The sequence below is a fragment of the Canis lupus genome, chromosome 10 (assembly GCF_003254725.2).
Source record: "Canis lupus dingo isolate Sandy chromosome 10, ASM325472v2, whole genome shotgun sequence".
Lineage (NCBI taxonomy): Eukaryota > Metazoa > Chordata > Mammalia > Carnivora > Canidae > Canis > Canis lupus.
The window spans coordinates 68593344-68608337 of NC_064252.1; the positions used below are offsets into that span (position 1 = coordinate 68593344).

A 14994-nucleotide genomic window follows, 5' to 3' on the forward strand; every position below is an offset into this window, starting at 1 on the left:
TAATATTTAAAGTATTCAAACCTAATTTTAAAAAAAGTCCAAATATCTCAATAGAAAAGTGAGCAAATGACACAAGTGGACAATCTACCAAGAAATGTAATAGCCAACACATGTATATAAAAAAGTTCAGGGACACCTGGGGGGTTCAGTGGTTGAGCATCTGCTTTCAGCTCAGGGTGTGATCCCGGGGTCCTGGGATCGAGTCCTACATCGGGCTCCCTGCATGGAGCCTGCTTCTCCCTCTGCCTGTGTCTCTGCCTCTGTCTGTGTCTCTCATAAATCAAATAAATAAGATCTTTAAAAAAAAATTAAAAAATAAATAAAAAGTTCAGTCTCAGTAAAAATTAGACATGAAACATAATCTAACGAAACATCACCATCCCCTTATCAAATTAGCAAAGCTTTTCTAGAAATTTCAGCGTTGGTAAGGACAGGGAATAGGGATTATAATGCAGAGCCGATGGAAATGAAAACCTGTACCACCTTTCCGGAGGGTAAGACATGCCTTTTCAAAAATGTAAACTCTTCGGCCCTACATTTCTAATTCTAGGAATTCAACCAAAGTGATTGCTTAAGATTGATGCTGATAATTACTTTTAAAAAATATTTTATCTATTTATTTGAGAGAGAGGGAGACAGCATACTGGTGGTGAGGGGTGGGGAAAGACAGGGAGAGAAGCAGACTCCGTGCTCAGCAGGGAGCTGGGCAAGGGGCTCGACCCCAGGACCCTGAGATCACGACCCCAGCCGAAGGCGGCTGCTTAACCAGCTGAGCCTCCCAGGCGCCCCAAGACTGATGTCGATGATAAATCGACCCGTACAGGTTTTCACCACAGTGTTGTTTATAATACTGATGTTGAAAACAATGCCCAGTGGTAGGTACTAAGTTGTATCAAGGACCGTTTGTGTGTTTATACCACAGACTACAAGTCTGCTGTGACGCCCTCAACTAATACTTTTTGAACTAGAAAGATATCCATAATATTGCTTCAAAAAACAAAAGCAAAAAAAAAAAAAACAAAAACAAAAAAGAAAGGCCAGTTTACAGCAGAGGATGATGTATCTACTAATCCCATTGTTGAGGGAAAAAAGTATTGAAAGTGAACTTATGGGAAAGTGGCTTGGTGGGAGAGAAATACGTGGACCTATTAATAGTGGTTATCTCTGATAGTGGAGTTTTACACAATTTTTAAATTTCCTCCTTTATGTTCATTTTCTGATTTTTCTATAATGAAGGTATAAATTCATTATAAATTTAAGAAGAACTTGGGGCACGTGGGTGGCTCAGAGGCTGAGCATCTGCCCTCGGCTCAGGGTGTGACCCCGGGGTCCCGGGATCGAGTCCTGCATCAGGCTTCCTGCGTGGAGCCTGCTTCTCCCTCTGCTGTGTCTCTGCCTCTCTCTCTGGGTCTCTCATGAATAAATAAATAAAATCTTAAAAAAAAAAAAAAGAGAACATGCCCACATATTCTCTCTTAAAAAAAAAAAACAACAATTTCAAACAGAAACCCCAGTAATCTTGGAGCAATCAGCTGAAAAAGGCCCTCGTGCTCGTGTACGCTGATGATATGCATATGAGCTGGTGCAAACTTTCTAGAAAGCCATTGGCCAGATTTCCAAGAGCCAAAAAAAAAAAAATATCATAGGCTTACATCGAGTCATTTTGGTTTTAGGAAATGATCCAAAAGAAAGAAGATAGGTGCGGTGCTGTCCGTAATGGAGAACTGTGAGCCTAACGTCCAACAGAGGAGAAGGGCGCAGTCGATTAAGGGGCCCCTCTGGGGGACGCCTGTGCCTGCCTCCCGGGGCGCCTGCATGTCCCCCAGGTCTCCGCGAGGGGCCCAGCTCTGGCGGCCTGGGGCTCGGTGGGCCTGATGTAGCTCCTTCCAGAAGGTTCTTCATCAGGGCGATGGTTCCAAACAGAAGCTCGGCCAACGTGCTAGAGTCCCCGCGGCGGCGAGGCTCTGGCCAGTCCCAGCGTCATCGGGCCCTGTGGCGTGTCCCTGCCTCCGGGGGCCTGGCCGCGGTGGCCGGGTGGCCGGGTGGCCGGGTGGCCGCGGTCTGTGGCGGGGGCAGGCCGTGGCTGTGAGCGGCCGTGAGTCCCCACAGTTGGGGCCGCGCTGAGCGCAGAGCGGGGAAGAGAAGCGCCCAGCACAAGGTCTTGGAGCAATTTTTTTTTGTACCACCCAGAACGGATGCACACACCACATACACGAACAGGAATAATAGTAAAATACACTCGCTAACTGGGGGGCCACGAGTATCATCCCCTTTATTTTTTATACGAACGGTTTCCTCGTAAGCGTAGATGACTTAGCGCGTGATGCCGGCCGTGCTCGACGACTGGCTCACCGTGTCCCTTGAAACTGTGACGGTTCAGCCTGGCAGTCCTGCGAGGCCGTGGGCCCGGAGCACCCTTGCTCACAGTGCACCCAGTCACCTGCCTGGTGGGGCACGGGGACATCCTCCCCCTGCCCTGTGCAGGCCCCCCCACCGCTGGCCGCCCTCACGATGCTCAAGGCCCTTGAAGGGCGTACGGTCGGCCGCTTGGCGAGTCACCTGAGGGTGCCGTCCTCCCCCAGGGTACGTCCAAGTCCCACTGACTTGGGCTGGGATCGCAGCCTTCCTCCGCCGGGCGCCGTGGCCTTGGGCCAGCCACCGAACCTCCCTGGCCCCTGCCTGCGCCCTCGCCCAGGCTCGACGTGCCAACGTGCTCAGGGCGCGGAGCCAGGGCCCGGCTCCTTGAGACTGCTCGATTCACGGTACTTAGGAGCTCGGTATTTTATTTTTACTGCTTTTGGATGAAAGCGGTTTAGGCCTATCAAACAACAGGTCAATTGGGAAGAGGCAGGTGCCTCTGAAATTATTCTTTTCTTTTGCCCGACACTGCTCCTCCTTGTCTAAAAATAACACGGCTTTTTATTTGGGGCCATAAGTCATGCAAAGTAGCCCAGCTGCACAGTCTCGAGGACATTTCCGCTCCCCCCCACCCGCCCCGTCCCCCAAGGACACTGATATTACTTGGACATGATGAGGACCATGCAGGTGGAGGTTATTCTCAAGCAATAAAATTAGAGAAATGTAGAAAAGTGCAGATATTTTATAAACAGATATTTTCCCCTTTGTCCCTCCCCCCTCCTTTCCACTTCCCCTCTGTCCCCTCTTCCTCCTACTTTTCCTCTTTTGCTTCCACTCTTTTTTCTCACTCAGTCTTAGACATTTTTCTCTCCAGACTCTCAAGAAGCATGTATTCCCTTCAGGCTCCTGAGCTGACCTGAGAGCTCCTTAGGGCTCTGGCCCTTATGCTCTCAAAAGTTCAGAAATAACAGAAGTAAAACCAGCAAATCCCCGAGGTAGTAGCCGGCAAAAAAAAAAAAAAAAAAAAAAAAAATTGTGCATGCAGCAGAAAGTGTGCAAACCGGAAACCCTCACACCGCGACGGGGAATGAGGCTCAGGGATAGCTTGTTACAGAGCAGCTTTTTAAGTGAGAGAGCACTGGCTGTTTATTCTTTAAGGTGAATAGTTAGTTATCATGTCAGCATTCCCTTAGGGTCGCCCGGTGACTTCGGTAAATGCCCAACCCTTGAGGTCAGTTCAGGTCAGGACCGCTTGGTCACAAGATCGAGCCCCACGTAGTGCAGGGTCCGCTGGAGATGCCCTCTCTCCCTCTCCCTCTGCCTCTCCCCCCGCCCCCCACCCCAGCCCCTGCTCCAGCATTTCCTTAAATGATAGGAAACTGGTCAGTGATTGCAGTTCAAGTTCTGCCCATGACTCCCAGAGGCATAAGCAAGAAATGATCCGGGTCACCTCGGCCTTGCAAAGTAAGCAACGCCCCGCTGGGTCTGGCTGCACTGGCTTCGTTTGCTCCGGGAGTTTCCAAGGCCGCCCTCTGTTTTCGACGTTAGTGGAGGTTCTGGTGCCGGTGCTCCTCGCGGCCACTCTGCCCCGGGACCCCTGCCCTCACGCAGCTGGAACCTGCCGCTGCCTACCCTGGCCATCGATAGAGGCTGAGGGGGCACAAAGGAGCCACGTCCCGTGGTGCAGTCGCCGCAGGACTGGCCTCCTCATCTGTGACTAGAGGACGCAGCGGCCGTGGGGACCTAGGGGGATGTGGTGGGCACCTGGGGAGATGCTGGTGGGCACCTGGGGAGATGCCAGGTGGGAGCCTGGGGAGATGCCGGGCAGGGACCTGAGGACATGCCAGGCGGGGGCCTGGGGAGATGCCAGGCAGGGACTTGGGGACATGCTGGGTGGGCACCTGGGGAGATGCCGGGAGGGGACCTGGGGAGATGTTGGGCTTGGACCAGGGGAGATGCCAGGCGGGGGCCTGGGGAGATGCCGGGCGGGGACCAGGGGAGATGCTGGGCGGGGACCTGGGGAGATGCTGGATGGGCACCTGGGGAGATGCCAGGCGGGGCCTGGGGAGATGTTGGGCAGGGTCTTGGGGAGATGCTGGGCTGGGACCAGGGGAGGTGCCAGCTGGGGGCCTGAGGAGATGCCAGGTGGGGACCTGGTGAGATGCCGGGAGGGGACCTGGGGAGATGTTGGGCTTGGACCAGGGGAGGTGCCAGCTGGGGGCCTGGGGAGATACCTGCCGGGCAGGTACCTGGGGAGATGCTGGGCTGGGACCAGGGGAGATGCCGGGCGGGGGCCTGGGGAGATGCTGGGAGCGGGCCTGGGGAGATGCTGGGCGAGGACCAGGGGAGATGCCGGGTGGGGACCTGGGGAGATGCTGGATGGACACCTGGGGAGATGCCAGGCAGGGCCTGGGGAGATGTTGGGCAGGGTCCTGGGGAGATGCCCGGGCGGGGGCCTAGGGAGATGCCAGGTGGGGACCTGGCGAGATGCCAGACGGGGACCCAGGGAGATGCTGGGCAGGGTCCTAGGGAGATACCAGGCAGGGACCTAGGGAGATGCCGGGCAGGGCCTGGGGAGATGCCGGGCAGGGACCGGGGTCCTGGGGAGATGCTGGGTGGGCACCCGGGGGGGTGCTGCCTGCCGCAGGGTGCCCTGCATGGTGAGGCTGCCAGCTGAGCCCCGCGGGAGGCCCTGTTTCTCCGTCTCGCATTCATCCTCGCTGGCCTCGAGCATCCGTGATCCTCGTCCCCATTCCCAGGGGACACTAGGCTGCTGGGTCCCTGCCCTGTCAGCTTTAACTACCGTCGGGGCCGGTTCCCACCCGTCCCTCCGCAGCCCCATGACATCGGGGGAAGTAGGCCCCCTGGTCCCCCCACTGCTAGGTGCGCAGGGCCACACATGCTGGGTCCGCTGCGGGACCAGATGGGCGCGTATCCTGCGTGCTGGGCCCAGGGCCAGACCCTGGGATGTGCTCTCGCAGCTCGGGCTGCTGCCAAGTCGTCGGCCTCCGGATCGGTGCCGCCCGTGGTTCAGTCCCCGGGGCCCAGGCAGCCGGCGCTGGAGGGCCCGCCTGACCAGCTGGTGGGAGCCCGGGGCATGCCCGGCTCCGCTGCTTACGAGGATGGGACGGCGGCGGCGGCCAGGAGACCGGTCATCGGACAGACGCCAGCGCCGGCCCGTCCCCTCGGCCCTCCGTCAGGGCCTTGTTTTCTCTCCAGGCGCCTGGCGCGTCCTCGGGTGGCTCCCGCGTCCCAGCCCATCCTTCTCCCGTCTGTCCCTCAACGTAATTTTAGGTGACAGGAGTGCTGCTGGTCTCATGGGGCTGACCTTTGACCTTTCAGGGCTGCCTGTACCTACCAGGAGGCACGATCAAGGAGATCGCCACCAACCCAGAGGAGGCGGGGAAGTTTGTCTTCGAAGTCATCCCAGGTAGGCAGCACGCGTGGGGACGGAGGCCCTCTGGGATCCCCGAGCTGGGAGACTCGGGGGCGCGGGGCCAGGGACGCCGCGGACTCGGCCTGGACTCCCAAAGGCGCCCCGGCCCGCCCGCCGCAGGGAGTGCAGCTTCGAGGCTGAGCAGTGCGTGGAGACGAATGCGGTGACACGTCGCCGTCTCCGGGGTCGGAGGTGGCCTGTGACCAGCACGGCTGAGTCATTGAGGTTAAATGACAGCAAAGAGGCGTCAGGCACTGGGTCGCCTCTGCCACGGGGCTAGGGCCGCACGTGGGTGCTGCTGCCCAGGTGAACGCCCCCTTCTCAAGTGCTCCTGGGGCCAGGGGACCGTCCTGCTCCGTCTCGAGGGACGTTTGTGTTTGCGGGCGTCCTGCTCCAGGTCTCTGGCTCATCTCCCGGCCCCGGCCTCCCCCAGGAGCTCGGGGGCTGCTGGGCGGGGGGTGCAGCCGGGCGGCCCCGGGCCCCCTCCCTACTGCTCCCACAAGGTGGCCGCACCTGACAGGTGACCCCGCTGTAGAGCTCGCCTGCCCTGCTCCGACTCGGGCCCTGCCACCTTGTATTTGCATAACTGTGAGCACGTGATTTCGTTTCTTCCTGCCACTGTTTCTTCATCTGTGAAATGGGCACAACGAGGATGACAGTGAGGATTAAAGAAAGAAACGTATTGGGCCCACCTGGTGTAGTGACCGACATGTCGCTAGTGCCATGTAAGCGCTTGACATTTGGGGATCACTAGAGGAAAGTATAATGTAGAAATCAATCCTAAAACTGGCTACTACTATAGAAAACAAAGAAAAACAATTAAAAAAAACTTTTTTTTAAAGTTAGGCTCTTCCCAGGTGGCCTCCTTCCTGATGGGCACTCCTTTGTGGGGTTTTTTTTTTTTTGGTTTATGTGTTTGTTTTTCATCCAAGGCTCTGTCCATCTCTCTCACCACCTCCCAAAGAAAGAGTTTATTTTTTTAGTGTCTCATCTCTGAGAAAGCCCCACTTCTTTCCCTCCAAGATTCCTCTAGTCCTAGGACCCCTCTCCCGGTTCATGGGATGCAAGCGTCCATGGTAACACGCGTCCCAGAGCCTGAGCTTTCCATCGAGGGTGACCCTACTGGGCGCTCTGGCTGCTGACTCCCCGTGGGCCCGTGAGGATTGCTATGTTACGCAGGACCAAGGTTTATCCTCTCATCATCACTCACACCTGCTGCGGTCTCCTGGGTGTGCAGGTGCATTGCTTGCACATGCACACACACGTCTCATAAGAACAAACAACCCTAAAGCAGTAGTAGTCGGGTGGGAGCCACTTTCCTGAAGGTTCCCTAAAGGCATCATTGTCAAGTCTTCACCCAACTTAGAATGAGGCAAGCCTGTATTCACGGTGCAGAGACATTTCAGTTCCTTTCTTGTCACGCTCTTCCTAACCGGGGCCTCTGTGACCACCGGCACTGGGTGCACGAGAGCCAGGGAGAAGACTTTCGCTGTCGTCACACTGTGTTTTGGGGCGGGCAGGAGTGCAGGACAAGCTTCCCTCTCCCTGCCGACTTCTCACACAATCGCCATCGGTTCTCCTTCCACCCCAAGGAAGTCATCAGGGATACCAAGCATTCTTCCTCTTGTTGCATTTAATTCTCATCTCACCTTGTGAGATGTCACAACAGATTCATCGAGTACCTGCTATATGAGCCAGGCCCTATGACAGGGACTGGGAATCCAGCAAAGAACAAGCTCGTGTGCTCTTAGTCTAATGGGGAACCAGGACTCTGCCCGGTTATGGGGTCGTGGGGCCTGAGAGGGTGATGGCAAGATCCATGCCCAAAGCTAGGAGAGGCTTATGATGGACTAAGCACAATGGAATAATTAAATGGAAGAAAGAGCGGAAAAAAAAAAAAAAACAACCCTGATTGAGGTAGGGACCGGGCAGCCACTTACCATTTCAAATAGAGTGGATATTCCATTAGTTGATATTTAGGGAAGATTTTCAAATTCCCTCTGGTTTTGACCGCTTGAACCCATCTCATATCATGGAGCATCACCTTCTCTACCCCTTTGCGATGACTTGATTTAGAAGCCGTCGTGTCATCGCGTCATTGGCTTTTTTTGACCAGAAGGGTGAGTCCGTAGCCGTTCAGGGGCATCCTGAGAGCAGGGGGTTTTCTCAACCGCATTGAGAGACAAAACTAAGGACAAAACTAAAAGCTCTCCCAGAAGTCAGGGTAAACCGAAAAGGCATGTTTTTGATAACAGGGTAGACTGGAGAACAGCCATGGTGGAGAAGTATGCCAGACGAATTTTGGCCAAGGCCAAACTGGAAGCAGCAGGGGCCAGTGGCAACTATTGGGAGAAAGAGCAGGGGCCGTGCCTTGAGTTTGGCCATATAACTTACGGGGTGCCAGCGGGCAGGTGTCTGCATCTCGGGGCTTGAGTTCCATTAGCTGTAGCGCAGAAATGATCCCAGCGCCCATTCTACTTCAAAGGGACACCTTGATTGCTACAGGATCCTTTAGTTCCACCCCGACCGCTTTCCACTTCCTCTTTTACTTCTGGAAACACCTAGGTCTGAGGAGTGGTCAAGGGCCTCCATGGACTGACCCTTCTGGTCAGAAGAGCTGATGACCCTTTTGATAAGATAGATTCAGAACTGGGTTGTTCCAGAGCTCAAAAGAACGCGGTGGTGATATTAATAGAGGCTCGAGAGATCCGGACCAAAGGCAATTTGAAGGTTTTTTTTTGTTGCCCTTGAAGAAAATTCGGTGTGGGGCACAATTAGGGTGCTGGAACTAACTCTTTTTGAGAGAAAGGCCCTGACATTGTGAGAAGAATGGGTTGATGTTTATATAGACACTTTTAATAGAATTTAATTAATAGAATTTAATAGAATCCCGTGATTGAAAGGGGTTGCTCTTGTGTTCTTATCCTTCCTAAGACCTGCGCTTGATGCTTTCCTTCTCCCCGCTCTTCTCCTTTTCTGTCCTGGTTTTTCTTTTCTGTCTCTTTCTCTCATTCTTCCTCTTGGTTTCCTCTCCCCTTCCACCTCGCCTCGTCGTTTCCTCCACCTTCCTGTCTACTTGCTAACACAGACCCGGGAAGCATTACATATGTCTGCCCGTAATCGTGGGTTTAAAGTGAAAATGATAAGGTCCTAACGAACTTCGTTTGTCCATCAACTACGTCTTGAGAACCTTCCTTTTTACAACGTCTCGTGCAGGTAGGAGAGTAGAAGTTCTGAGTAAGGAAGCACTGATTTTGTGAGAAAGGCACACGGGTGCTCATCGTCCCTCCCTCCCGAGTTGCTATCCCGTGCCCACCCCAACAGCTGAGCTCATGAGTAGCTTGGGAAACTCTGTGAAGGCGTGATGGGCTCCGAGCTTCAAACTCGTGCGGGCTGAGCCTGTCTCCTCTAACACTGACGCTGCCCCGTGAACTCCTCTTCCTTTCTGGCAGGAAATGGCTTCTCTCCCCCACAGGAGCACACCGCAGCCCAGGGCATCCCAATTGCAAACCAGCGGTGCTCAATGATTTATCTATGGAATTAGAGTTTTGGTTCCCTTGAGGATAAGCAGATTACGCCTTTGTGTCGTGTGCCTGCTTGTTTAATTGAACCAAGGAAGCAGCTGAGGGTTAGTTTCCCTTTGCTTCCCTTGGGCCGCTCGCCACTCGAAGACCTTCATTAGTATTACTTCTTCCTCCAGCCTCATGGGACCAGAGCCGCACAGGACAGGACTCCTATGTCCTCATGGCCAGCTCTCAGGCGGAAATGGAGGAGTGGGTTAAATTCCTTAGGAGAGTCGCTGGCACGCCCTCCGGAGGTAAGGACTCTGCGGACGTTCCTGGGCAGGTGTCTGTGGCATCTCAAAGATGGGGAGTTAGTAGCTCCAGACACGATAGATAGCTCCCTCCTTGAACAGTGTCCAGGGGAGACCACAGGAGGACAACTCTGAAGCCACACTCATTGCCAAGCATCTAGCCTCCCCCCTACACGACCTCAAAGAGCCGACTCTAGACTAGCTGGGCCGCCTGCGGCCCTTTGCACCTATGTGATGCCCTGAAGCACCAACGTTCTGCAGCACCAGGACTCTGCCCGGTTATGGGGTCGTGGGGCCTGAGAGGGTGATGGCAAGATCCGTGCCCAAAGCTAGGGGAGGCTGAGCAGCACAGGAAAGTCAAGCGGTTGGTCAAAACTGGGGTGGTCAGACTGGGGAGAGGTTCAGGACCTGCGTCCCGCTCACGGGTTTTCCGTCAATTCAGGGTGAGCACTTCTCTGGGTTCCATGGCTCGAGTGTTTGAGTTTTTTGGGTGCCCTGGTGTTGGGTCCACACTGGAGGAGAAACTGCCGTGAAAAACATACCTGCAGTTAACACGGTGTCCACAATAGCCAAAATACGGAGAGAGCCCAAGATGTCCATCGGCAGATGAATGGGTAAAGAGAGGTGGTGTATACGCGTGCCGTGGGGTATTACTCAGCCATCAAGAAGAGTGAAATCTTGCCCTTTGCGATGACATGGATGGAGCTAGAGGGTATCGTGCTGAGTGGAAAAAGTCAGAGAAAGAGAAATACCATGTGATTTCACTCATATGTGGAATTTAAGAAACAAAGCAGATGAACAGGTGAATAGGGGAAGGGAAGGAAAAATAAAATAAGATGAAAACAGAGAGGGAGGCAAACCATAAGAGACGCTCAACTCTAGGAAACAAACAGGGTCGCTGGAGGGGAGGGGAGAGGGGACAGGGTGACTGGGGGACGGGCATGAAGGGGGGCACGTGATGGCATGAGCACCGGGTGTCACGTGCAACTGATGAGCCTCTCAATTCTACCCCTGAAACTAATACTGCACCATCTGTTAACTAAATCGAATATACGTAAAAAACTAAACAAAACAAGAACAAACTGCAATTAACAAACAGGCGAACCCAGTATGTTTTTTCCTTTCATGAGAGGCATGAAAGAACTGATATGGGAGATCTCGAGGGGCCACTTTCCCTCAACTTTTTAGGAACGTACTTTGTGTCAACTCCAGGATAACTGGATATAGTTATTTATCAACTGTTCTGCCTATTATTTTGGAAGTCTGTGTGTGTGTGTGTGCGTGTGTGTGTGCTGGGGAGGGTGTTTTACAGCTCAAATATTAAATATTTATTGGGTTGCTCAATGGTTTCTTTAAAAAATTATGAGCACCATAACAATTCTGCGAAAATTTGGAAAAAAATAGAGGAAAATAATCACCCCTGAAACCACCGGGAGGAATTTTTATGTTTTCTTTTCAGGTGGTATTCATATATATATTCCTTTTTTTTTTTTCCAGAATGACAAGCATGGAATATATACAATTTAATACCTTTTATTTTGTAGCTAAAGGGTTTTTTTTTTTCTCTTTTTCATGTTGTCGTATTGATTTATTTCAGGGATTCTAATATATACAATTTAATACCTTTTATTTTGTAGCTAAAGGGTTTTTTTTTTTCCTTTTTCATGTTGTCGTATTGATTCATTTCAGGGATTTTAATATATACAATTTAATACCTTTTATTTTGTAGTTAAAGGGTTTTTTTTTTCCTTTTTCATATTGTCGTATCGATTCATTTCAGGGATTCTAATATATACAATTTAATACCTTTTATTTTGTAGCTAAAGGGTTTTTTTTTCTCTTTTTCGTGTTGTCGTATTGATTTATTTCAGGGATTCTAATATATACAATTTAATACCTTTTATTTTGTAGCTAAAGGGTTTTTTTTTCCTTTTTCATGTTGTCTATTGATTCATTTCAGGGATTCTAATATATACAATTTAATACCTTTTATTTTGTAGTTAAAGGGGTTTTTTTTTCCTTTTTCATATTGTCGTATCGATTCATTTCAGGGATTCTAATATATACAATTTAATACCTTTTATTTTGTAGCTAAAGGGTTTTTTTTTTCTTTTTCATGTTGTCGTATTGATTCATTTTAGGGATTCTTTGGTTACAAAAAATGGAAATCAAATCACAGAGAGGGATTTACTGGGTTGGTACGGTAGCTACTGAAGGAAGCCATGGGAGAGCTGCCAAGAGGAGTCAAGGGTTTGGGGCAGAGAAGTGGACCATGGGCCCGGAGCTTATTCTGTAGGTTTCTCTGGGGCCACGTAGCGTAGCGTTCTGCTTTTCCCTGCGTGCCTGCCTGTTTTTGCGTGGTTAGCGGCCCCCGGTACTTCCTCCTGGCCCAAGACAGCGGTGCCAGCCCCAGCTTTGCTGTATTTCCGTCCCAAGCACAGCAGGGACAAGCTCAGCCTGCACCTCCGCACTCCAGCCTCCTGGGAAAGAAGCTCCGCGGGCTTCGCTGGGGTCAGGAGACCACTTGTGCAGCCTCAGGCGCTGGGGCAAGGGGGCGGTCCTGCCTAGCGGGGCCTGGGAGGAAAGGAGTCACTGGTGGGACACCCAAGCTCGAGAACGCCCGCCACCGCCATCCCGTTACCAAAGGAGGAGCAGGGCTTCCTTACCCATCTCCCAGGTCCTAAACACTGTGTTTCGGGCCGTGCTCATCAGTCCCAGGTGAGGTTTTTCGTGCTGAAAGCTCCCTTGTATCCCATTCAGCCTGGATAGCCTTCGCTGTGACCCTCCGGATTGCCCCGAGACGGTGGGCCCCGTCCATGTTTCCTGCCTTCCCCAGCCCAGGGCTTTAGGCAGCCTGCAGCGACAAGGGACAAGGGCAACGGCCGTCGCCGGATTGTGCACTTATTCTGAGTCAAAATGCTGCCCCGACGGCGACGTCTGTGTGCCTTAGATGGTGCTTGGCTCAGCGTGGCCGTGCGAGCTGCCCTCCCGGGTTCTAATCCACGCGGGGGTTTCTCCTTTACCCCGCCGCACCACCTGAGAAGCAAATCGAGCAGAGATCCTGCGGGCAGGGGAAAGTCCAGAGGAAGCCTATTTATTTATTCAAAGAACAGAATTCGTCCGTGACGTGGCATCTCAGATGTTTCAGGCCTCTCGTTGAGTCTGAATGCCCCGTCCCGGGCAGAAGGCGTTTCAAGACAGCAGAGTCCAGTGTGGGGCCACCAGGCAAGCCACACCCTGGTTCCTCCTGCTTGTATGGGAAACCTCTGTCCTGAGGAAGTAGCTGATGAGTGGAGGGGCCCGCACCGGGCCTGGACCCATATGGAGGGGTCCTTGGGCCTGGTCCCCCCCACCTGCAGGGTCCCCCCACCTGCAGGGCCTGCCTACCCCCCCACCCAGCAACCTGAAGGGCACCCCCCCCCCCCCCCCGCCTGCAGCACATGCCCTACCTGCAGGGCCCGCCCACCTGCAGGGCCCCCCACCTGCAGTGCATGCCCCACCTGCAGGGCCCCCCACCTGCAGCGCATGCCCCACCTGCAGGCCCCCCCCCACCTGTAGGGCCTGCCTACCTGCAGCGCACACCCCCAGCTTCCTGCGGCTTCCTGGCTTCCCGTGGCTCTTCCCACCAGCACCTCCCTCTCCTCACCTCCGCGACCTCCATCCTTTGTGAGGTGCCCTACCGTCTCATCTAAACCCCAGCGGTGGCCCAGAAACCCATGTGCTCTCCCCTCCCCCCGACCCCCGAGGCCGTTCCTATCAGGCACGCAGTCATGTGCTCCTTCCTCTCTCCCCGGGTAGCCACGGGGCTGGGTACTCGGTGCTTGGCAGGTCTTTGCTGGGACCCTCCTCCGTGAGCCTCCCGCTCAGCCAGGGGGACGCGGGGTCCCTTCCTTGGCCCACTCCCGCCCCCTTCCCCTCGCTCCTGCTTCCTTTCTCTCTCTGCCCACGTGCTGAGTATCTGGCTCGTTTGCCTGACGTTGGTCTCCCTGGGCTGGAGGGAGCCTTCCACCCGCTTCGGGAATTCCTTCCCCAGAATCTAAACGGTGCCCGAGGCCGGGGATGGGCAGGGGTGGCCATCCCGTCCGTGGTGGCCCCGGGGTCTACACCGCAGGCTCTGCTCTTTGCTGAACGACCACCAGCTGGGAAATCACTGGGTAAGTGGGTGGCCGCCTCTAGAACCATCTCTCTCCCGATGTGTCGATGGTGAGCTTTGGTGAGACCCTCTATGGTTTGTAGAAGTCTGAGAGAATCTGCTAAAAGCTGTGGAAACTTCCAGAAAAATTGTTCTGATAGAGCGACAGCCGGCGCCTGCGGTCCTTTTGCTGCCCGGCTACTGGACCCACACTGTGACGTAGAGCCCCTCTGGGACGAGCCACACACCCCACTGCCCCCTTGGCTCCTCGGCCCCTAATCATTCCGCTCACCTCGTCCCATTCTGGGGCCATGTCCACTCGTCCCGGGAATTCTTGGGCACCAGCTACGCGTCCAACAACTGACCGCAGTTCTGATGCTGTCTCTAGGTAGATGCCATCGGACCCCACAGGCTGAGGGCCCAGCCCTACAAGAACTGCCCCTGCCCCTGTCCCTGCCCCGCAGGCCCCAGGTGCCGCCGGGATCCGTGCTTCAGGCCACCCGGCTTAGAGCAGACCCTCCTCCCGCCCCGCCTCGGGTGTGCGTCACCTGCTAGAGCGGCTCCCAGAATCCAGGAAGCGTCTCGCTGGTTAGACGGTTGGTTTGTCCTAAAAGGATAGAACTCAGGGACAGCTGAGGGGGAAGAGGTGCCCGGGGGCGGGGTCAGGGGCGCCCTCCCGGGAGTGCCATGCTCCCCGACCTTCAGGCGGCCACCAACCCAGAAATTCCGCACCCCCCACATCCCTCTGGGGTTTATGGACGTTTTGGTGCATCCGATGGTTGATTAAATCCTTGGCTGTTAGTGGCCGACTGCGGCTCCAGCCCCTCCCGCTCCCTGGAGGGCAGCGGGGCTGCACTTTCTGACCCTGTCATCCTGGTTCCACCGGCCTTGGTGTCGGTTTTGCTTTCAGTTGGTTCCACGTGCTTTTCAAAAACTCACCTCATTAACATAACAAAAGACAACCTTTATCTCTCTCGACACTGCGAATTCCAGGAGTTTTAGGGAGCTCCCGGGAGGAAATGGGTAAAAGACCAAAAATACACTTCTTATAGTAAATCCCAACGTCCCCCCTTGGGACGCAGCACCTTGCTGCGCCCTGATGTCCCAGCCTTCTCTTTCCTAGCCAAGCCGATTTCTCTCTCCACCCCCCACCCGCCTGCCCCCTGCATGGTTCTTTCCTAAGGGCCAGGCTGGAAAAATGAGATTAATTTTTTTTCCCCTGGAAGTTGTGGATGCAATTCCAAGTTTTCCTGC

The 14994-nt window shown here is 54.0% G+C and overlaps 1 protein-coding gene and 1 long non-coding RNA gene across 5 annotated transcripts in view; one reads left to right on the top strand and one right to left on the bottom strand.

The window, feature by feature from the left end:
• ARHGAP25 (Rho GTPase activating protein 25) overlaps positions 1-14994 on the top strand; it is an 89983-nt gene that overhangs the window by 43571 nt on the left and 31418 nt on the right. For 3 of the 4 annotated variants that reach the window (XM_025470176.3, XM_025470183.3, XM_035696021.2), the window contains 2 exons: positions 5701-5788; positions 9495-9611. In XM_025470176.3, coding sequence (XP_025325961.1) covers positions 5701-5788; positions 9495-9611 — 205 coding nt within the window. The remainder of the gene's footprint in view (positions 1-5700; positions 5789-9494; positions 9612-14994) is intronic. The other variant, XM_025470191.3, reaches the window with a different exon arrangement.
• LOC118350013 (uncharacterized) lies at positions 6614-13023 on the bottom strand. The gene is made up of 2 exons (XR_004803028.2): positions 12275-13023; positions 6614-10328 (listed from the first exon to the last, which is right to left on the bottom strand). It is a non-coding gene; the product is annotated as an uncharacterized LOC118350013 (long non-coding RNA).